At 34.6% G+C, this 23,207-nt stretch overlaps 1 protein-coding gene across 1 annotated transcript in view; it reads left to right on the plus strand.

Moving 5' to 3' along the window:
- The window catches only part of HFM1 (helicase for meiosis 1), a 122,391-nt gene that overhangs the window by 41,068 nt on the left and 58,116 nt on the right, over nt 1–23,207 (plus strand). Inside the window, exons 15-24 of the mRNA XM_065905402.1 lie at nt 4,471–4,514; nt 4,621–4,722; nt 5,126–5,271; nt 6,212–6,306; nt 6,913–7,046; nt 7,864–7,911; nt 9,838–9,918; nt 16,359–16,450; nt 17,918–18,024; nt 18,118–18,165. Of these exons, the coding sequence (XP_065761474.1) occupies nt 4,471–4,514; nt 4,621–4,722; nt 5,126–5,271; nt 6,212–6,306; nt 6,913–7,046; nt 7,864–7,911; nt 9,838–9,918; nt 16,359–16,450; nt 17,918–18,024; nt 18,118–18,165 (897 nt within the window). The remainder of the gene's footprint in view (nt 1–4,470; nt 4,515–4,620; nt 4,723–5,125; nt 5,272–6,211; nt 6,307–6,912; nt 7,047–7,863; nt 7,912–9,837; nt 9,919–16,358; nt 16,451–17,917; nt 18,025–18,117; nt 18,166–23,207) is intronic.

A 23,207-nucleotide genomic window follows, 5' to 3' on the forward strand; every position in this document is an offset into this window, starting at 1 on the left:
GGAGCTGACTGTGGCTCAGATCATGAGCTCCTTATTGTAAAATTCAGGCTTAAATTGAAGAAAGTAGGGAAAACCACTAGGCCATTCAGGTACAAACTAAATCAAATTCCTTATGATTATACAGTGGAGGTGACAAATAGATTCAAGGGATTAGATCTAGTAGACAGAGTACCTGAAGAACTATGGATGGAGATTCATAACATTATACAGGAGACAGTGACCAAAACCATCCCAAAGAAAAAGAAATGCAAGAAGGCAAAACGGTTGTCTCAGGAGGCTTTATGAATAGCCGAGGAAAGAAGAGAAGTAAAAGGCAAGGGAGAAACGAAAAGATATGCCTATCTGAATGCAGAGATCCAAATAATACCAAGGAGAGATCAGAAAGCCTTCTTAAATAAACAATGCAAAGAAATAGAGGAAAACAATAGAATGAGAAAGACAGATCTCTTCAAGAAAATTGGAGATATCAAGGGAACGTTTCATGTAAGGATTGGCATGATAAAGGACAGAACTGGTAAGGACCTACCAGAAGCAGAAGAGATTAAGAAGAGATATCAACTACCTCACGTATACAGATGACACCACTCTAATGGCAGAAAGTGAAGAGGAACTAAAGAGCCTCTTGATAAGGGTGAAAGAGGAGAGTGAAAAAGCTGGCTTGAAATTCAACATTAAAAAAAACTAAAATTCAGTGTTATCACATGACCTCACACCCTCCATAGGTACTATTCCTTAGCATTCTTCTTTTACAGATGAGACACTGAAGCACAGAGAGACACTGAGGCACAGAGAGGTTAAGAGACTTGGCCAAAGACACACAGCCATCACATGCTGGAACCCACAGTCAGCCTCTTAACCACCATGCTCAGCTGAGTTGGGCAATGAGGAGGCTGGATTCAGCCACAGAAAAACACTCCCAAGAAGGGAAGTGAACACTTTCAGAAAGAATCATTAGAGACTCCCAAACGTGGAGATGGCGTGTTTCTTCCACTCTGGCTTCTGATGCTCTGGCAGGAGCCCTGCCTCTCCTCACCAGCCTGGGGCCCCAGCCCCCAGCGGGGAAGAAGGCAGGCAACAGGCTCAGCCCCGGGGCCAGCAGGCTGCATGCTTGACTGTGAAAACTGCTGCCCAGGAGGGTTCTGCTGAGATCAGGCCCCGCCAAAACCACAGCTTGAAGGCCCCTGCAGAGGGCAGAGAGGGTCAGCCCAGCTACAGCCGCAAGCCGAGGATCTCGTCATTTCCTCCTCGTCCACCATCACCTCTCCTGCTTCCTTTATATTATCTGACCTCGCCTCTCACTAGAATGTTAGCTCCGTGGGTCCACAGGCCTCATGATGTGGCTTTTCCATCAGCTGCATCCTGAGCACCTAGAACAGTGCTGAAGGCATCGTTGCAGCTCAGTAGATGTGTACTCAAGAAATGAGCGTGAATAAACGCAACACAGTACACACACACTTTCAAATAGCCTGAGATCTGCAGGTCACTCTCCAAGTTCACTGGGGCCCTTTTCTGGCCTGCTCTGTACCAAGATGTGGGCTCCCCGCCACCACCACCCAGGACCTTTTGGCAGGTGGCTGCGGTCACTGCAGCAATAGATGAAATCCCGGGAGGGCAGAGGGTGGGGGCCAGTTTTTCTCCTCCCCTTGACCAGGCAACACACTTCCTGCTCTCTCTCCAGGCCCAGAGCGGGGAACTGTGTCCTCTCTCATCAGCATCTGGGAACCACCCCCCCCAGCCCCCCTCCACTCCCATCCTTGGTCCTTCCTTCATCCCTCCAGAACTCAGGAAGCTGAACCTTCATGACAGTCTCTCCATCTACACCATTTGGGATGAAGTGTTGCTGGAATCCCATCTGATAAACCAGGCAACTCTCCTATTCAATGTATTTGTTGCTGTTTGGTCGCTAAGCCGTGTCTGACTCCTTCACGACCCCATAGACTGTGGCCTGCCAGGCTCCTCTGTCCTTGGGATTTCCCAGGCAAGAATACTGGATTTGGGTTGCCATTGCAATATGTTGGATTGGCCAAAAAGTTTGTTTGGATTTTCCATAACATCTTCCAGAAAAGCACAAAGTTTTTGGCAAACCCATATATGTGTTAGGGTATCTTTTATGTACATACAGTGTGAGCATGAATTTTCTTTCTTTTTTTCTTTAAACAATTTTTTTTAATGTTGCAACTGTATTTTTGAATCATGCTCTTTTAGTGACATAGAAACTAAAAGTGCCTTCTTTCTACATTGTGCTTGTATGTGTGTGTGTTTGCCATCCAGGGAAAACTTCTATTATAATTGTATAAAATTTAGACTTAGGTAAAAAACAATGCTTTCAACAAGACAGAGAAGCTTATAAAAATGACAAAATAAGAAAAAAATTATTGCAAAATGCTAATTCTCCAAAATTAACCTATGAATTTAGGACTAACCTAATAAAAATATGTTAAGCTTGAAAAAAAAAAAAAAAAAAAAAAAAAACTAAAATTAAGACATCTAGTTCCATCACTTCATGGCAAATAGACAGGAAAAAGTGAAAGCAGTGACAGATTTTATTTTCTTGAGCTCCCAAATCACTGCTGGTGGTGACTGCAGTCTTGAAATTAAAAGATGAATGCTCCTTAGAAGGAAAGCTATGACACACCTAGAAAGCATATTAAAAAGCAGAGACATTATTTTGCTGACAAACGTCCGTATAGTCAAAGCTATGGTTTTTCCAGTAGTTGTGCATGAAAATGAGAGTTGGTCCACAGAGGAGGCTGAGCAATGAAGAACTGATGCTTTTGAATTGTGGCTGGAGAAGATGCTTGAGAGTCCCTTGTACTATAAGGAGATCAAACCAGTCAGTCCTGAAGGAAATCAGTCCTGAATATTCATTGGAAGGACTGTTACTGAAGCACAGCTCTAGTACTTTGGCTACCAGATTCAAAGAGCCAGCTCACGGGAAAAGACCCTGATCCTGGGAAAGATTGAAGGCAACAGGAGATGGGGATGGCAGAGGATGAGATGGTTAGATAGTGCCACCAACTCAATGGACATGAATTTGAGCCATCCAGGAGATGGTGAAGGACAGAGGAGGCTGATGTGCTGTAGTCCACAGAGTCTCAAAGAGTTGGACATGTCTTAGTAACTGAACAGCAACCTATTTATCTTATAACTGGAAGTTTGTGCCTTTTGACTACCTTCATCTAGTTCCCCTTCCCCACCATCTTTTTCCATGAAAATTTGTTTATTCCTTTTTGAAGTATAATTGACCTTCAACTCTGTGGGGTCAGTGTTGCTGTTCTACGACAGAGTGATTTGGTGTTTTCTATACATTTCGAGATGATCGTCATAATAAGTCTAGTGACGATTGTCATGATGGTCATGATGATCTGTCACTATATAAGGTAATATTGATGCATAGTTATTGACTGTATTCCTGCACTTTACATTTTCTACCCATGACTCATATTTTGTAACTGTGTTTGTTCTTTTTAATCTCACTTACACATTTGCTCTCCCTTTGCTCCCCCCTCCTCCCTGGCAACCACCTGTTTGTTTTCTGTATCTATTACTCTATTTTTATTTTATGTTTGTTCATTTGTTTTGTTTTTTAGATTCCACATATGAGGAAAATCATATAATTTTTGCTTTTCTCTATCTGACTTATTTCACTTAGCATAATACCCTCTAAGTTTATCCATGTGGTTACAAATAAATGGCAAGATTTCATTTCTTTTTTTACTACTGAGTAATATTCCACGTATGTGTGTGTCTATGTGTGTGTATACCACATCTTATGTATCCATTCATCTATTGTTGGACACTTATTGCCTCCATATCTTGGCTATTATAAATGCTGCAGTGAACATAGGGATGCATATATCTTTCTGAATTAAGTGTTTTTATTTTTGTTGAATAAATACCTAGGAATGAAATTGCTGGATCATATGGTAGTTCTATTTTAAAACTTGTGTGAAATCTCCATATTGTTTTCCATAGTGGCTGCATTTCTTTATATTCCCACCAGCAGTGCACAAGGATTCCCTTCCCTCCATATCTTCATCAGCACTTGTTATTTGTTGTCTTTTTGATAATAGCCATTCTGACAGGTGTGAGGTGGTGTCTCATTGTCGTTTTGATTTGCACTTCCCTGATGATTAGTGATGTTGAGCACCTTTTCTTGTCCTGTTGTCCATTTGGATGTCATCTTTTTTTTTTTTTTGATGTCATCTTTGGAAAAAAAAAGTCTATTCAGGTCCTCTGCCCTTTTAAAAATTGGATTATATAAGGGATTTTGTTTTTGTTTTGCCTAGTTGTAAAATTAGGGACTTCTCAGTGTGAAAGTTAGATAGTCTTTACTTATTGAAGATGGTTTTTGAAAAATGATGTTATAAACATATTTTGATATCTGTAATCTTCAAAATAATTAAGTAATACACTATCCAAGTTTTTTATGCTAATAGGAAAAACAATAATTTTGTGTTTTTTAAATAGGTTACAAAAGTGCGCATATTCCATAAAAGATTCAAAACTGAGAGGTAGGTTTAGAGATAATTTATAAATCACATTTTCAGCTATAGATAAAAGGAACCAATTACTAATTAACTTTAAAAGTACATGACAGATGACATTTTTCTTTTGTAGATATCTTAATACATGGTGTTGCTTATCATCATGCTGGTATGGAACTGTCAGATAGAAAAGTAGTTGAAGGAGCTTTTACTATTGGAGATATACCAGTTCTTTGTAAGTAAACCTTTTTCTTGTGGATATTGTAAGATCTTTTGGAAAATATTTTAAGAGAAAAAAAGAAAAAACTCAGGTATTCTTACTTATTTCTGTTTTTCTTCCAAGAATCTAAATTATATAACTACCCATATAAATACGTGCTACAGTAAACTCTCTTGCAGTTTTAGTTCTTTATTATTTTAGCAAACACTGTGCAGTTTGAAAAATAGGAATTAGTAGTTTTTCAGCTTTAAGATATATTATTTTACATGGTGATGTTCTTTTCTTTCTTTTTATTCTAAATTTCCTATATATAAGTTTTTATTGTTATACATTTATAAAAATATATCTTTTATAAGAAAACTTTTACTTGAAACAATAAAGTTATATGACTTGAAAATAATATTCTTTAATTTGATAGTTACTACCAGTACCTTAGCCATGGGAGTCAATTTGCCAGCTCACCTAGTGGTTATAAAATCTACAATGCATTATGCTGGAGGAATGTTTGAAGAATACAGTGAAACAGATATTCTACAGATGATTGGTAGAGCTGGTCGACCTCAAGTAAGGGTGTAATTCATTTTAAAGACAATGTAAAAAGCAAAAAGAAATGTGTATTCTTTGTTAAATGAAAGATTAATATTTCACATTTAGAGTAGGTTTAAAAATAAATGTAACTAAGAAAATCTACTACTTTCATGGAGGAGTAGAAGTAAAACAAATCTCACCAAAAGTCCCACATAGCTCTCTTCACAAATCTCAAGTACTCCTTTCACTCCCTCTGAACTCCTACTTGTTGATGAATGATTGAGTTTGTGAATATATATGCTGTTACAGGGTTTTGGGGTTGGGGTTTTGTTTTTTTTTTGGCTTTGGAGATTTTTTTGTTTTGTTTGCTTTTTATACTGAATGGAAATGCCGTTGGCATTTTGGATGGGACTGTTTTTTGTTGCATAGGACTCATACATTGCAGAACATGTAGCATCCCTGGATCCTATCACAAAATGCCAGTAGTGGTACCCAGATATTGTGACAATTAAAAATCAGCCCATATACATTACAAAACATGGCCTAATCTGACAAATTCTTGAATGAAAAAGTCATTCATATATGTACTAAGGTAAAATTTAGGAGGAATGTCTTTTCAGAGAATAACAAAATATTATGTTATACAAATTTATAATTTTTATAGGATAATTTAGATTATATGTGAATTACACCAAATCTTGCAGCTTTTAACCAGTTACCTAAGTTTGTTTTGGTTTTACTATTGCCAGAATTGTTACATTGAAACCAAAGTGTATTTTTATGTCTATATTATTGGGAGGATTTTAAGGTAAATTTTCAGTTAACATTCAATTCAGAAGCATTTTTAAGGTCTTTTTGACCTGTTATTTAGGACAGGCAATTGTTTAATATAAAATGAAAATCTTGAGTTATTGAAGAAAACTGGTATCAACATGTACTTTTCTTTATTAAATGTCTCCCTTTTTTTTTCTTCCAGTTTGACACTACAGCTACTGCAGTTATTATGACTCGGTTAAGCACAAAAGAGAAGTATATTCAGATGCTAGCTTGCAGTGACACTGTAGAAAGCAGGTAATATTAAAAATATTCCAAAAAATAATGTTAGTATGTCTTGTATTTTTCCTTTTAATAGATTAGGGATTTTCTAAGGCCATTTTCTTGGAATTTTTCAATAACCTAATTAGAAAGTTTATTCTTTTAAGAAATTAATAGTTAGTAAAAGACAGTGTAATAGTTGTTTAGCATTGTTTATCAGCATGCAGTTGCATGTATTCTTGTTAAAAAGGCCAAATTAGTAATGAGAGGAATATAATTTTCACATCTTTAAAATTTGCATAATAATAGGAGACAGGTAACCTGAGACCTTTTAGTAAAGTCTTTGATTATCATACTCTTGGGGAAAATAGGATGTAATCTATTCCCCACCGTTTTTTTAAAGGAATATTGTCTTCTAGAGTCATGGAGTAGAAAGAAATCTATAACTTTTGAAAAGTAAAACTGACGTTAAGGTTTACTCATATTTTTGAAAATTAAATTAAGTTTCGTGAATTATTAAAGTAGCAATATTATTCAGTTATATTCAACTATATCATTAAATTATTCAAATATTATTCTAAACAATGAGTTTTATGACACTGAAATACATATTACTAATGAAAAAATTTTTTTCCCCACTAGTTTGCACAGACATCTTATTGAGCATTTAAATGCAGAGATAGTATTGCATACTATCACAAATGTGAATATTGCTTTGGAGTGGATACGATCAACCTTGCTTTATATCAGAGCCTTGAAAAATCCATCTCATTATGGTTTGTTACTTTGATTTTGAAGAGTAGTAATTTTATCAAGCCAATTGGGCCTATTTTTTACTAATAGGTCACAGACTAGATTATAGAAGCTAATAGGTAGCAGAAGTAAAAGTAACAACTATAACAAATACATTTAGAGGCAAGAGTAGACAAACATGAGAAATCTTTATGTTTTACTTCTAGTCCTTTAATAAGGCTTGAAATCAACACTGTTAAAAATAAACCTTTTAGAAAAAAATTGTCTCCAGTAAAGTTTTTAAATGCTTAGAACTATTTAAGATAAGTTAAAGGGCTTCCCTGGTGGCTAAAATAAAAAACAGTTTTTGAATTTTGTCTGAACTGGTGTTCAAACCAAAATATATGGTAATACTGTTGCTGCTGGAATTTTCATCTTCCTTCTAAAGCTAACACCTATGGTTATGTTGCTTCTAGAGGGTTCTTTCATGTGGTAAAGATTATAAAGTAAAAATATTTGGGATTGCAGAATATCAAATTAAAACCTGACTTGCTATAATACCATTCTAATTCCACAGGTTCAAAAGTTTCAGGTCTGTAAAAGGAAAAAATACATGTAGTATTCCTGGTCACTGTTATACAATAAAATTAACAAAAGAAAGTCAACTGATATTGAAAGGATTTCACAACAGTGGTTATTTTCTATAGATCTTTAAACTTTTTTTTTAACTTTAAGGTACTTTTTTTTTCTATTTAAGATTTAGTTAGACTACTGTTTTCTAGTTAACTGGGATATCAAAGTAAGCCTCTAAGGATGAATAAATCTCATTCTATTTTTAATAAATTTTCATAACTTATATAGGTTTTGCATCTGGATTGAGCAAAGATGGAATTGAATCAAAATTACAAGGTTAGATGCAGTTCCTTCTAAAAAAATTATATTCTGTAAATTTTAATGAAAAGGTCTAGTTATTATGAAAATAGGAATAGTATGGTAAAATATTTTTTAAAATTACTTTATTTGCAGAAAAAATATATAGATTTCTTTTTTCACAGGTAAATAAAGCTTTGCACATACACTTTTTTTTCTGAATTAATCTATTAATTTTATCAGAATATCTTCCTTTGTATGACATGTTAATTTATTTTTAAAAATGATCCTGGTCTTTGGAAATGTTGCCTACAGATATACAATTTTATTATTTATTTTCCTTTTCTAATTTAATTTTAATTGAAAATATAAGCCTAGCTTGATTATGGGCTTCTTATCCCAGTCTGTGCTAATGAAGTATTCCTGTCAACCTGTTTTAGTTTTCAGTTAATTTCATTATCTCATTTTTGAAATGAGTATTTTCATTCCTTCATTTTTGAACTCAGTATTTCATTACATATCTTTGAAAATATCAGAAGATTGTTGAGCATTTATTAGGAATAGAAATTGTTGCCTCTACATTGTACTGAGACTGTCTTCCAGTAAAAGAAAAAACTGTTAGATCCCTAAAAATATTTAGCCAATTTTAATTTATTCTCTACTTGTATATACACATATGGCAAATAAAAATTCAGAGATAAGGATGAAGTAATAAAATTATCATTCTTAAAGAATAAATATATTGTTAAAAATGCTGATAAGTGATAGCTTACATTAATAATGCTGCTGTTGAGAAACAGATCTGTAAAATAGTTGTATTATGCTTTCTGTGTTGACTAAATTTGAAATGGAGTTTTAAAAGCGTATTTTTTTTTTTTATCAAAATGATCAAATACACATGAAATGAGAAATACTTCATGAACTATTACCAAGAAATATCTTGCTATATTCTGGTAACTGTAATGATTTAACTTTTCTTAACTATTGGTAACAGTTCATATTTGTCTTATTTTCAGTTATTATAGAGTGGCTAATTTTTCCCTATAATGAATAGCTCAATTTATTATGTAACTGGATAGAATGTTTTAGTTTCCTTGGAGGTGTGCCTTAAATTTCTTAGGAAGGATCCTTAGCATAGATTATGCTGTTTCCTAAATTTGGTTATATTTTCTTGCTCTGTATTCTCCAGTAGCTTTACCAATGTGTGTGTTTGCTAAACACTTTAGTCGTGTCCGACTCTTTGTGACCCTATGGACTATAGCCAGCTGGGCTCCTCTGTCCATGGAATTCTCCAGGCAAGAATACTGGAGTGGGTTGCAGGGGCCTCCTCCAGGGGATCTTCCTGACCCAGGATCAAACCCACATCTCTTAGGTCCCCTGCATTGGCAGGAGGGTTCATTACCACTAGCACCACCTGGGAAGCAGCTTTACCATCACACTTAGAGTAAAATGCAAACCTTCACCACAAAGTCCTGTTTGATATCCCCTTGCCTGCTTCTCTGACTTCATCTCTTGTCACTTCTCCCTCCTTTTTTCCACTCTGTCCGAATTGGCTATCTTGTTGTTCCTTACCCACATCAAGCTGTTCCCCTTCAGGTCCTTGCACTCTCTTTATTCTTGGAACATATCTCACATTTTTACATAGCCTAAACCTTCAATTTCATTCAGGTCTTTTTGAGGATTAAATGAGGTAATACAAATATATCATTTTAAGTTGTAAATGCTATCACTTGAGTGTTATTTTTATTAATTTTATTGTTAGAAAAATTTTTCAGTGTATTAGGTGGCTCTTTTGTTTAAATAAGATTTTTTCGTTTGTTTTGTTTTTACCACTTAAGTAGGGACTACAGTTCTTCCCAGAAAAATTACACAGAAACACAACTACAGAATATTTAATAATAAATTCTGTTTTTTGTTGCTTCTTTATTTTACTAAAGTTAAAATGTGTTTTTTACAATTGAACAGAATTGTGTTTGAAGAATCTGAATGATTTGTCATCTCTGGACCTGATAAAAATGGATGAGGATATTAATTTCAAACCAACTGGTAATTTTTTCATTGTTGTTAGTAAATTTAACAATTAAGACTAAATGTAAACATTTGTTCCACTAAAATTTAGATGATGGTAAAATTAAATTGTGGTTTCAGTTCTCAACAGGGTATCATCATTATTAGCATGATAAATTTATATGAGTCCTATTTATAAGATTAGAGAGCTGCCTTTTTGACAGGCATGAAATTTGTGTCCACTAACTTTGGTGACTTTTAGCAGAGGATTGAAAAGTTCAAATCTTTGGGTTGCTTCAGTCCCATTGTAACTCTTGTAGCTAACCTTTTGTCAATTCTTACTTATTCAAACAAGGCTTATAAAGATGGTTACTTGGGGTGCCTTCTCTTTCTCTCTCTGTCTCTGCCTCTCTCTTTTGTGTGTGTGTGTGTAATACAGTTTTATTAAAGTATAAAGGAGATAGAGAAAGCTTCTAACATAGACATCAGAAGGGGGTAGAAAGAGTTTGATTCTATATAGGGTATAATAGAAGCAATAAAGAATGTTTTGTAGTTTTTAGCACACATGATTAGAAGTTTCTTGGGGAAAAATATTGACTTCATTATAACGAATTAATCTTTTTTAAAAGAGAGACTTTGCCTAATAAAAATTGGGAAGCATAGAAAAGTTTGAAAAAATCAATATATGACTATCTAACATTTCATGTCTCCTTCTATTTTTAAATGCATTTTTCTGTACTTGCAACCATACCATAGCAATGTATGATTTTGTGTCATGTCTTTATTTGTATGAGGTTTTTAAAAACAATTTACCACCCTAACTTTCAGCCCTAGATTTATAACTTTTTTTTTCTTCTCCCATGGTCCTCATTCTGGTAAATCTAATTTGTTTGTGACAATTACCTTCTTTGTATTCTAGGATGTCTCACTGAGGAGGCATGAGAATCGCTAATATAACTTCTTCCTTTTTTATTTTTAACCCTGTCACTTTATTTTAAAAAAATTTTTATTGGCATATGGTTGCTTTACAATGTTGTATTTCAGTTTCTACTGTACAGCAAAGTGAATCAGCTATACATATACATATTAATATATTCCCTCTTTTTTGGATTTCTTTCCCTTTTAGGTCACCACAGAGTACTGAGTAGAGTACCTCCTGTGCTATACAATAGGATGGATCACTAATATAACTTAATCATCTATTCTTTATATACTTTAATTCTCAAGAATCTTATTCCCACTGTCATTCTTTCCCTGTGGAACTTCTTGAATCCACTGATACCATTTCTTCTGCCTTTAAACATACCTAATAATTGATATACTATTTGCTGTCTTTCTTCATCATCAGTGAATACTACTTGATTAATTTTATTCTTTTTAACTTGCTTTTGATTCTCTTTTTTTGCTTCTTTAATGAATTTCTGTTTGCTGACTTTTTTTGCCTTATAATGGGCTTCTTAAACATGCAGATGTTGGACCTTTATTTTCAGTTTATGATAATTTCTTTGAAAACATAATTTACCTTCACAGCTTAAGCTTATAGTCATTATGTAATTGTGGTTTTGATCTTGGTCTTTCACCTTTACTGTAACATTTGACCATTAATTTTCTATTGGAAATCTTTTCTTACATATATGACATGAAATTTGACACTCAGGAGCATATAACCATTAATTTGACCTGGAATACTGTACAATGATATGAACATAAAATCTTTGTTTCAAATACCTGGATTTCAGTTCCGTTTCTGTTACTATGCTAGCTGGGACCTTAAACTCACTAAGCCTTAGTACTAATATATATTTGCAAAATAAAAATATATATTACAGGAATATATGATATATATATTTACCTTATTAGGTTGTTATGATGATCAAATAGGATAGTGAACATTTATAGGAAAAAAAATTCTGAAAACATGAGTTATTGCTCTCTTTTGTCCAAGGTTAGGAAAATATCTCTACTTGCCCCTCCTTCTCAATAGCCTAACCGGTTTGTTAAGCCTAAAATTATGAAATATTTGATGTCTTTGGTTTCTCTTTCACTCCTCACTCATTGCATGTCTAGGCAGGATGTGTCCAAAAGGACAATCCAGTCTTGGAACTGAAAATATTCCTTATCACATAGCAGAGTAATGTTTCCTAAGTGTGGCTGGGTTAACTACTTACACTCAAAATCATCTGAGAGTGCTGTTATGTTAAAAATGAAACTAATGAGCCCTACTCCAGACTTAAAATCCTCAACTTCTAGGAGTAAAACCTGGGTAATTTAGATTTTAAGCTTGAACCCTGGATGCATTTTTTGCACATAAAATTGAGAACTACTGCCCTGGGAGTGATATTTCAATAAATAATATAGTGAAAATCTATTCAGATCTTTGTGTCATACTCACAGTTTATCTCAGTGTGTATTCTGAAGGTGTAGGGAAGAGATTCCAAACTGAAACAGAGAATGCAGTTTTATTCTAAACTATCTTCTTTAGGAGATTCATGGGGTTCAATGGCATATTAAATGTGCTAAGAGGAAAGGCAGTAAGAAAGAGCCAAAATAGTTAGCCTAGGATTTTTACATTTTTATTTGCCCAGAGAAATGTTCTAAATGGAATATCCATTAATATTGCAAAGAACACTAATATTCTATCAGTGTTCAGTGTATCAATTCAATGTTAATGTTATCCAGAAACATCCTTACAAACACACCCAGCATAATATTTGACCAAGTATCTGGGCAGCCTATGGCCCAGTTAAGTTGACACATAAAATTTAGCATCACAGCAGCTTAACATAAAATATACTTTCTAGCTGAATGCAGCTGAATTGTCAGAAGAATTATTGTGCATGATGCCCTTTACCTACTCCTGTGTGCTGAGGTTGGTCATATATTCTACTTTGAAAACACGTATTATGCAATTCACAATCATTGGATATTTTGTCCTTTGTGTTTATTAACTCAGCATCCTCAACTCTTGTTACACCTTAAACCATTCAGTTACTTTAAACACACACAAAGTGTTATATATACATGAATGTACTTATTTCTTTATGAGGAATTTAACATGTATTTTTACTGTGCTAGTATTTTTATTAGGATTATTTAGGTTAGTTCTTTTGTTACAATGTTGTATGAATTTGTTGTTTACCTCAATACTTTTTTTCAATAAGTGTTGTTTAGTATGCAGTTTTATACGAGAATTTATAGGAATGCATATACTATATATTTATAGGAAATAAAGGTTTACATAAAAATATAGGAATACTATGTATTTATTTAAGGATAAGAATTTTTTGGAGAAGGAAATGGCAACCCACTCCAGTATTCTTGCCTGGAAGAATCCATGGACAGAGGAGTCTGGCGGGCTGAAGTACATGGGATTACATGACTGAGCATGTGTGCACGAGAGTGGAGGGAGATGGGTTGGTAGCAATAAACTGGTAGAACTAAAAAATAAAAATAAATAAAAATAAATAAAAAAGAATTTTTATTAACTGGTTTGTAATAGTTTCATTATCAATCAGTTTGTTGTATTTTCTAATTTCCACTGTTTCTTCTTTGACCTATGGATTATTTGGAAATCTGGTTTGTAACTTCTGTACATCTGATGGTTTTCTAATTATTTTTCTTTTCTAGTTTCATTGTCACTGTTCTTGATATGTGATACAGTTGCTTTGTATCAGATAATGTTCTCTGTATGATTTCAGTCTTTTGAGATTTGTTGAGACTTGTTTTATGGACCCGTATGTGGTCATTTTTTATAAATATTTTGCGTGTGCTTATTCTTTTGGTTTTAAGTGCCCTCCCAGATAAATATCATGTTAGTTCTTTGCATATTATTTCTAATTAATTCTTTTTTATGACTTCATGATCCTTTGTTTTACTATTATTTTCTTTTATCTCTTTGTGTATTTTTTTGTATTAAATTAGTCTGTATGTTCCAGTAATTCTGCTTCTTGCTTTTGCCTTTTTAATTTGTAATCATAATACTGGGATGCAAATCTTAACCTCTATGAAGGAGAGAGAAGGAAGGAAGAAGGAAAGGAAGGAAAGATAAAAGGAAGGAGAATTTTGGCCTGCATTGCAGTCCAAAGACCATTCAACAAAGTTGATGGGGAATCTTCAATTCAAAGTTGCCCATTCAAGGAGTCCCATTAAGGTCAACCTTAATATTCCTGCCATGCTCAGTCATTTGTTTGGAGCACCTCATGAAAAGTGTGATCTTGGTGTGTACATATGATAGATTCATAACACAGCAGCCGAAACCATCCATCAGAGCCCTTCTTGCAGGAGGAGATACGAGAGGTGCATTCTCATCACCTCTAGTTCCCTTCCTCACTCCAACTCTATGACTTCTACTTTGAAATACCCTATGTTTGCTACTATGAAAATACTTACCATTCAAAAGCTATATTGATAGCGAGTTGTCTCTTTATTTTCTCTCTTCACGTGCAAATCTTTTAAAATTCTTTCCATTCTGTCTCCCTTGACTGATTTTCTTCATAGTCATTTCTAGGTTATTTATATACCTTAGCTAGGTAACTTTCATTCTTACTAATCAGCCAGCAAATATAAGCCTTTTCTCAAAAACTTTCATTTTCTCCAGCAGGGAAATACCCTATAGTAATATATAAACATCTAAGATAAGAAGGGGCTTCCCAGGTGACTAGTGGTGAAGAACCCACCTGCCAATGCAGGAAACATAAGAGACAGGGGTTCGATCCTAGGTCAGGAAGATCCCTTGGAGGAGGGCATGGCAGCCCACTCCAGTACTCTTTGCCTGGAGAATCCCATGGACAGAGGAGCCTGGTGGGTTGCAGTTTGTAGGGTCACAGAGTCAGACACAACCCTAGCAACTTAGCATGACACAGCGCAGGATAAGAGGAGCAAGGCTCAGGTGGTAAACAATCCGCCTGCAATGCAGGAGACCTGGGTTAGATCCCTGGGTTGGGAAGATCCCCTGGTAAGGGAATGGCTACTTACTCCAGTATTCTGGCCTGGAGAATCCCATGGACTGTATAGTCCATGGGGTCACAAAGAGTCGGACAAGACTGAGCAACTTTCACTTTCAAATATACTATATACTAGTTCCCTTGGTAGTCATATTCTCCTGTCTCACACACAGCTCTTAGAATATCACTTTTATGAACCACTGCATTACTCACGTTTTGGGTGAACATGTTCATTAGACTCCTAACTGAGAAAGTAGCTACTCCTGAGGTTAAGTTCTGTCCACTGTACCTTGTTCCTGATGACTCTAAGTGATGGAATATCTTAGAATGGAATATCTTCTTTATTCTTCAGCAAAACCTGTAGCACATAGGTAAATATTAGACCTTTCCTTGAGAAGCAGTATACCATTTTCCTCTTCTCAGCTGTTTTCTGTGTGTTCACTGAAATTTTTTGTGCTGTTTTTTGACAACTTATAATTGAAGCCAGTAACCTTTTAAATGAATTCCATTTCATCAATTACTTATCCTCACTCTGCCCATCCTCCTACCCTTAGCCAAGCTAATGTTTTATTTCCAAAACAATTTAGTTTCAAATTCCAATTTCATTAAAATAATGCTCAAGAATTTTAAGTGGTCCTCTGTTATTTTACAAATCAGAACCAAAATCTAAGCTCCTTTAATAGCATTTCAGGGATCTTTCAGAGTCTCCATATTCTATCACTCATCATGTTTTGATAATAAAAGTAGGCAACATTTATTTAATGTTAAGCACTGTGTTAAGTACTATGTGTATATTATTATATTTATTTTTCTTCATGACAAACATATGAGATGCATGCTTCTATCATTCCCCTATTACTTTAAGAAACTAGTAACCTGCACATGATTACCTAATAACTAGTAAATGGTAGCTCAAGTATTTCAAGCAGGTCAATTTGACCTGAATTTGTAGTTGTATGTTTATTAAGCTATATCTCTCTTTAGAGTATTTTAAAGATAGTCTTTTTAACTTTACTCTTTTGTTTTTTTTTTTTTTTTTGAAGACTTTTTATTTTCTTTTATTTTCTTTTTTTTTTTTACTTTTTATTTTATTTTTTAATTTTTAATTTTTTTTATTTTTTTTTTAACTTTACTCTTTTGATAAACAAGTCTTGTTCTTTCCTGAGGTCATAATGGCTGTATTTCTTTCTGCTAAGGCCTATAGCTTACTTTAAAATGCTACTCAAAGCCCATTTTCTGTAGGAGGCAATCCCACACTGACCATTCTCTTAGGCTTAATCTCCTCAGTACATAAGTTGGTATATGTAAACATTATTATTAACTGAATTTTGTCCTCTCCTCTAGCTATTTCACATGTGACTATCTCCCCAGCTAAACTGTAGCTTCCAGAAACTGTTTTCTAGATTTTTCGGTGTCTTTTCTACCTGATGCTATTAAAGGCACAGTAGAGATGCTAAAGAAATGTGTGTTAAACTGATGAAAATGGAAGTTGTATCAGCTGATTTGGAATGTTTATTTTTCCATCTCTCTCTACAGAGGCAGGAAGATTGATGGCTTGGTATTATATTACGTTTGAGACAGTGAAGAAATTTTGTACAATCAGTGGAAAAGAAACTTTGTCAGATCTGGTAAATTAATTTTCACAAGAAAATAAGTATACAATGATATAGTATAAAATAATATTGGGTGAAACAACTGATTTGTAGAATAAATGCAATTTAAGAATAAATGAGCAGAAAAGAAAGCATTTCTAGTAGTGCTTATATTTTTCCTCTTTATTTGCCTTTAATTATGGAATATTAATTAAATTTAAATGTGGAATATTACTCCTTAGACTATATTTCCAATAGCATCTTTGTATTAGGGCTAAGAAAATTTATATACATACCCGAAGAAAGGATAGCAACTACCTTTCAACTTACGTGATAATTCTGATTACCTTGGTAGTTGCTACCAAGTATAAATATGTTGAGAATGATTCCAAGATGGTGTGGCATGATATATTAGGAAAGTCTGCTGTGAATGAAAGACACATGCCTATTACTTGCAACTCTTCCCTAAATCCTTTGCATCAGGATAACAATAACAGTAGAAAGAGAATAGTATTGATGATAGGCCAGAAAAAAGAACTAATTTTGGAGGAAATGGGAAGTAAAAACAAGCTATCCCAAGCTATCCTAAAATATTGCCAGTGGGGTACCTTTGTAGCTACAGCAGTGAATAGAAGCATAGTCATAGTTTTGGCACCTGTATCTATATTGCTTCTTCCTTCCTTATCTGGGGATATGAACATGAAACATGACTTTTATATTTATTCTCAACTTAAACTTTTTATTTAAAATATCTAAGTTGATTATTGCAATAAGATTATTATATTGATACTAAAAATTGTACAAAAATTGATGAGTAGAAGTCTTGTATTTTCATGTGAATACTCTTCTAATTTACTTTTTATTGAAGTATAGTTGATTTACAGTGTTGTGTTGAATGTTATTCTTAACTGAGAAGAAATCGAGTTAACTTTAACCTCTCTGATTTTGAGTTCTGTAAGTGTAAAAGAGAATTAGAATTAGAAAAGGTGCTAGTTTCATTTTACAGGTGTGAGAACTCAAAGCAGAGTGCTTTGCTCAAAATCATCTGGGAGAATTAGGTAGGTTCTAGAATACAAATTTCTTTATACCAACAGCATTCTTTTTTATTAAAAACTTATCCTCAGTAAGTATAACAATTTGCAAACTATAGAAGCCTGAACAATAATATAATAGTAGTAATAGTGGTAGTAATGAAATCTTCATTTATCGAGTGCTTATCATATGATACATGCTAGGCTGAATATTTTAAATTTCGTCTTGTTAATCTTTACAGTCTTAGTGCTATAGTCCCAGTGTGTAGCAGAGTCTGGCATATATAACAGGTGTTTGTAAATATTTGTCAGTGAATGAGTGAATCCTTAAAGAAGCAAAATGTATAAGGCAAAATGTGCTAAATGTGATGTCCCAAAGCAGCATTAAAAATAAATAAGTACAGAAAAATAAATGAGAGAAAAGAAGTAAAGAATAGACATAACCAAATGAACAAATGCTGAAATTTTATAGGTCACAATGATAGCCAGCTGCAAGGAATTTCTAGATGTACAATTAAGAATAAATGAAAAGAAAGCATTGAATACTTTGAACAAAGATCCAAATCGGGTAACTATCAGGTACAGAAATTAAATGTTTAAAATAATTTTTAAAAAGGTTTCACTCAGCTAAAATAAGTAATAATAATAAAAGTTTGCCTTGTTTATTTCCAGATTTCCAATGGAAGGAAGGATTAAAACAAGAGAAATGAAAGTAAATTGGTAAAGAAAATTAATTGTTTTTTTTTTCATTTATTTTTTTTCCATTTATTTTTATTAGTTGGAGGCTAATTCCTTTACAATATTGTAGTGGTTTTTGCCATACACTGACATGAATCAGCCATGGATTTACACTGACATGAATCAGCCATGGATTTACATGTGTTCCCCATCCCGATCCCCCGTCCCCCCTCCCTCCCCATCCCATCCCTCTGGGTCTTCCCAGTGCACCAGGCCTGAGCACTTGTCTCATGCATCTAACCTCGACTGGTGATGTTTCACCCTTGATAGTATACTTGTTTCAATGCTATTCTCTCAGAACATCCCACCCTCGCCTTCTCCCACAGAGTCCCAAAGTCTGTTCTGTACATCTGTGTCTCTTTTTCTGTTTTGCATATAGGGTTATCGTTACCATCTTTTTAAATTCCATATATATGCGTTAGTATGTTGTATTGGTCTTTATCTTTCTGGCTTACTTCACTCTGTATAATGGGCTAGAGTTTCATCCATCTCATTAGAACTGATTCAAATGAATTCTTTTTAATGGCTGAGTAATATTCCATGGTGTATATGTACCACAGCATTCCTTTTTTTTTCTTTTTAAATTTTATTTTATTAGTTGGAGGCCAATCACTTCACAACATTTCAGTGGGTTTTGTCATACATTGACATGAATCAGCTATAGAGTTACACGTATTCCCCTTCCCGATCACCCCTCCCACCTCCCTCTCCACCCGACTCCTCTGGGTCCTCCCAGTGCACCAGGCCCGAGCACTTGTCTCATGCATCTCACCTGGGCTAGTGATCTGTTTCACCATAGATAATATACATGCTGTTCTTTCGAAACATCCCCCCCTCACCTCCCACAGAGTTCAAAAGTCTGTTCTGTACTTCTGTGTCTCTTTTTCTGTTTTGCATATAGGGTTATCATTACCACCTTTCTAAATTCCATATATATGTGTTAGTATGCTGTAATGTTCTTTATCTTTCTGGCTTACTTCACTCTGTATAATGGGCTCGAGTTTCATCCATCTCATTAGAACTGATTCAAATGAATTCTTTTTAACGGCGGAGTAATATTCCATGGTGTATATGTACCACAGCTTCCTTATCCATTCATCTGCTGATGGGCATCTAGGTTGCTTCCATGTCCTGGCTATTATAAACAGTGCTGCGATGAACATTGGGGTGCACGTGTCTCTTTCAGATCTGGTTTCCTCAGTGTGTATGCCCAGGAGTGGGATTGCTGGGTCATATGGTAGTTCTATTTCCAGATTTTTAAGGAATCTCCACACTGTTTTCCATAGTGGCTGTTCTAGTTTGCATTCCCACCAACAGTGTAAGAGGGTTCCCTTTTCTCCACACCCTCTCCAGCATTTATTGCTTGTAGACTTTTGGATAGCAGCCATCCTGACTGGCGTGTAATGGTACCTCATTGTGGTTTTGATTTGCATTTCTCTTATAATGAGTGATGTTGAGCATCTTTTCATGTGTTTGTTAGCCATCTGTATGTCTTCTTTGGAGAAATGTCTGTTTAGATATTTGGCTCATTTTTTGATTGGGTCATTTATTTTTCTGGAATTGAGCTGCAGGAATTGCTTGTATATTTTTGAGATTAATCCTTTATCTGTTTCTTCATTTGCTATTATTTTCTCCCAATCTGAGGGCTGTCTTTTCACCTTACTTATAGTTTCCTTTGTAGTGCAGAAGCTTTTAAGTTTCATTAGGTCCCATTTGTTTATTTTTGCTTTTATTTCCAATATTTTGGGAGGTGGGTCATAGAGGATCTTGCTGAGATTTATGTCGGAGAGTGTTTTGCCTATGTTCTCCTCTAGGAGTTTTATAGTTTCTGGTCTTACATTTAGATCTTTAATCCATTTTGAGTTTATTTTTGTGTATGGTGTTAGAAAGTGTTCTAGTTTCATTCTTTTACAAGTGGTTGACCAGTTTTCCCAGCACCACTTGTTAAAGAGGTTGTCTTTTTTCCATTGTATATCCTTGCCTCCTTTGTCAAAGATAAGGTGTCCATAGGTTCGTGGATTTATCTCTGGGCTTTCTATTCTGTTCCATTGATCTATATTTCTGTCTTTGTGCCAGTACCATACTGTCTTGATGACTGTGGCTTTGTAGTAGAGTCTGAAGTCAGGCAAGTTGATTCCTCCAGTTCCATTCTTCTTTCTCAAGATTACTTTGGCTATTCGAGGTTTTTTATATTTCCATACAAATTGTGAAATTATTTGTTCTAGTTCTGTGAAAAATACCGTTGGTAGCTTGATAGGGATTGCATTGAATCTATAGATTGCTTTGGGTAGAATAGCCATTTTGACTATATTGATTCTTCCAACCCATGAACACGGTATGTTTCTCCATCTGTTTGGGTCCTCTTTGATTTCTTTCATCAGTGTTTTATAGTTTTCTATGTATAGGTCTTTTGTTTCTTTAGGTAGATATACTCCTAAGTATTTTATTCTTTTTGTTGCAATGGTGAATGGTATTGTTTCCTTAATTTCTCTTTCTGTTTTTTCATTGTTAGTATATAGGAATGCAAGGGATTTCTGTGTGTTAATTTTATATCCTGCAACTTTACTATATTCATTGATGAGCTCTAGTAATTTTCTGGAAGAGTCTTTAGGGTTTTCTATGTAGAGGATCATGTCATCTGCAAATAGCGAGAGTTTCACTTCTTCTTTTCCTATCTGGATTCCTTTTACGTCTTTTTCTGCTCTGATTGCTGTGGCCAAAACTTCCAACACTATGTTGAATAGTAGTGGTGAGAGTGGGCACCCTTGTCTTGTTCCTGATTTCAGGGGAAATGCTTTCAATTTTTCACCATTGAGGGTGATGCTTGCTGTGGGTTTGTCATATATAGCTTTTATTATGTTGAGGTATGTTCCTTCTATTCCTGCTTTCTGGAGAGTTTTAATCATAAATGAGTGTTGAATTTTGTCAAAGGCTTTCTCTGCATCTATTGAGATAATCATATGGTTTTTATCTTTCAATTTGTTAATGTGGTGTATTACATTGATTGATTTGTGGATATTAAAGAATCCTTGCATTCCTGGGATAAAGCCCACTTGGTCATGGTGTATGATTTTTTTTAATATATTGTTGGATTCTGTTTGCTAGAATTTTGTTAAGGATTTTTGCATCTATGTTCATCAGTGATATTGGCCTGTAGTTTTCCTTTTTTGTGGCATCTTTGTCTGGTTTTGGAATTAGGGTGATGGTGGCCTCATAGAATGAGTTTGGAAGTTTACCTTCATCTGCAATTTTCTGGAAGAGTTTGAGTAAGATAGGTGTTAGCTCTTCTCTAAATTTTTGGTAGAATTCAGCTGTGAAGCCATCTGGTCCTGGGCTTTTGTTTGCTGGAAGATTTCTGATTACAGTTTCGATTTCCTGGCTTGTGATGGGTCTGTTAAGATCTTCTATTTCTTCCTGGTTCAGTTTTGGAAAGTTATACTTTTCTAAGAATTTGTCCATTTCATCCAAGTTGTCCATTTTATTGGCATAGAGCTGCTGGTAGTAGTCTCTTATGATCCTTTGTATTGCAGTGTTGTCTGTTGTGATCTCACCCTTTTCATTTCTAATTTTGTTAATTTGGTTCTTCTCTCTTTGTTTCTTAATGAGTCTTGCTAATGGTTTGCCAATTTTGTTTATTTTTTTCAAAAAACCAGCTTTTAGCTTTGTTGATTTTTGCTATGGTCTCTTTAGTTTCTTTTGCATTTATTTCTGCTCTGATTTTTAAGATTTCTTTCCTTCTGCTAACCCTGGGGTTCTTCATTTCTTCCTTCTCTAATTGCTTTAGGTGTAGAGTTAGGTTATTTATTTGGCTTTTTTCTTGTTTCTTGATGTAAGCCTGTAATGCTATGAACCTTCCCCTTAGCACTGCTTTTACAGTGTCCCATAGGTTTTGGGTTGTTGTGTTTTCATTTTCATTCATTTCTATACATATTTTGATTTCTTTTTTGATTTCTTCTATGATTTGTTGGTTATTCAGAAGCGTGTTATTTAGCCTCCATATGTTTGAATTTTTAACAATTTCTTTCCTGTAATTGAGATCTTATCTTACTGCACTGTGGTCAGAAAAGATGACTGGAATGATTTCAATTTTTTTGAATTTTCCAAGACCAGTTTTATGGCCCAGGATGTGATCTATTCTGGAGAAGGTTCCGTGTGCACTTGAGAAAAAGGTGAAGTTGATTGTTTTGGGGTGAAATGTCCTATAGATATCAATTAGGTCTAGCTGGTCCATTGTATCATTTAAGGTTTGTGTTTCCTTTTTGATTTTCTGTTTAGTTGATCTATCCATAGTTGTGAGTGGGGTATTAAAGTCTCCCACTATTATTGTGTTACTATTAATTTCCTCTTTCATACTCGTTAGCGTTTGCCTTACATATTGTGGTGTTCCTATGTTGGGTGCATATATATTTATAATTGTTATATCTTCTTCTTAGATTGATCCTTTGATCATTATATAGTGTCCTTCTTTGTCTCTTTTCACATCCTTTATTTGAAAGTCTATTTTATCTGATATGAGTATTGTGACTCCTGCTTTCTTTTGGTCTCCATTTGCGTGAAATATTTTTTTCCAGCCCTTCACTTTTAGTCTGTATGTGTCTCTTATTTTGAGGTGGGTCTCTTGTAGACAGCATATATAGGGGTCTTGTTTTTGTATCCATTCAGCCAATCTTTGTCTTTTGGTTGGGGCATTCAACCCATTTACATTTAAGGTAATTATTAATAGGCATGGTCCCGTTGCCATTTACTTTGTTGTTTTGGGTTCACGTTTATACAGCCTTTCTGTGTTTCCTGTCTAGAGAAGATCCTTTAGCATTTGTTGAAGAGCTGGTTTGGTGGTGCTGAATTCTTTCAGCTTTTGCTTGTCTGTAAGGCTTTTGAATTCTCCTTCATATCTGAATGAGATCCTTGCTGGGTACAGTAATCTAGGTTGTAGGTTATACTCTTTCATTACTTTCAGTATGTCCTGCCATTCCTTTCTGGCCTGGAGGGTTTCTATTGATAGATCAGCTGTTATTCTTATGGGA

The sequence above is a fragment of the Muntiacus reevesi genome, chromosome 1, assembly GCF_963930625.1.
Source record: "Muntiacus reevesi chromosome 1, mMunRee1.1, whole genome shotgun sequence".
Taxonomy (NCBI): domain Eukaryota; kingdom Metazoa; phylum Chordata; class Mammalia; order Artiodactyla; family Cervidae; genus Muntiacus; species Muntiacus reevesi.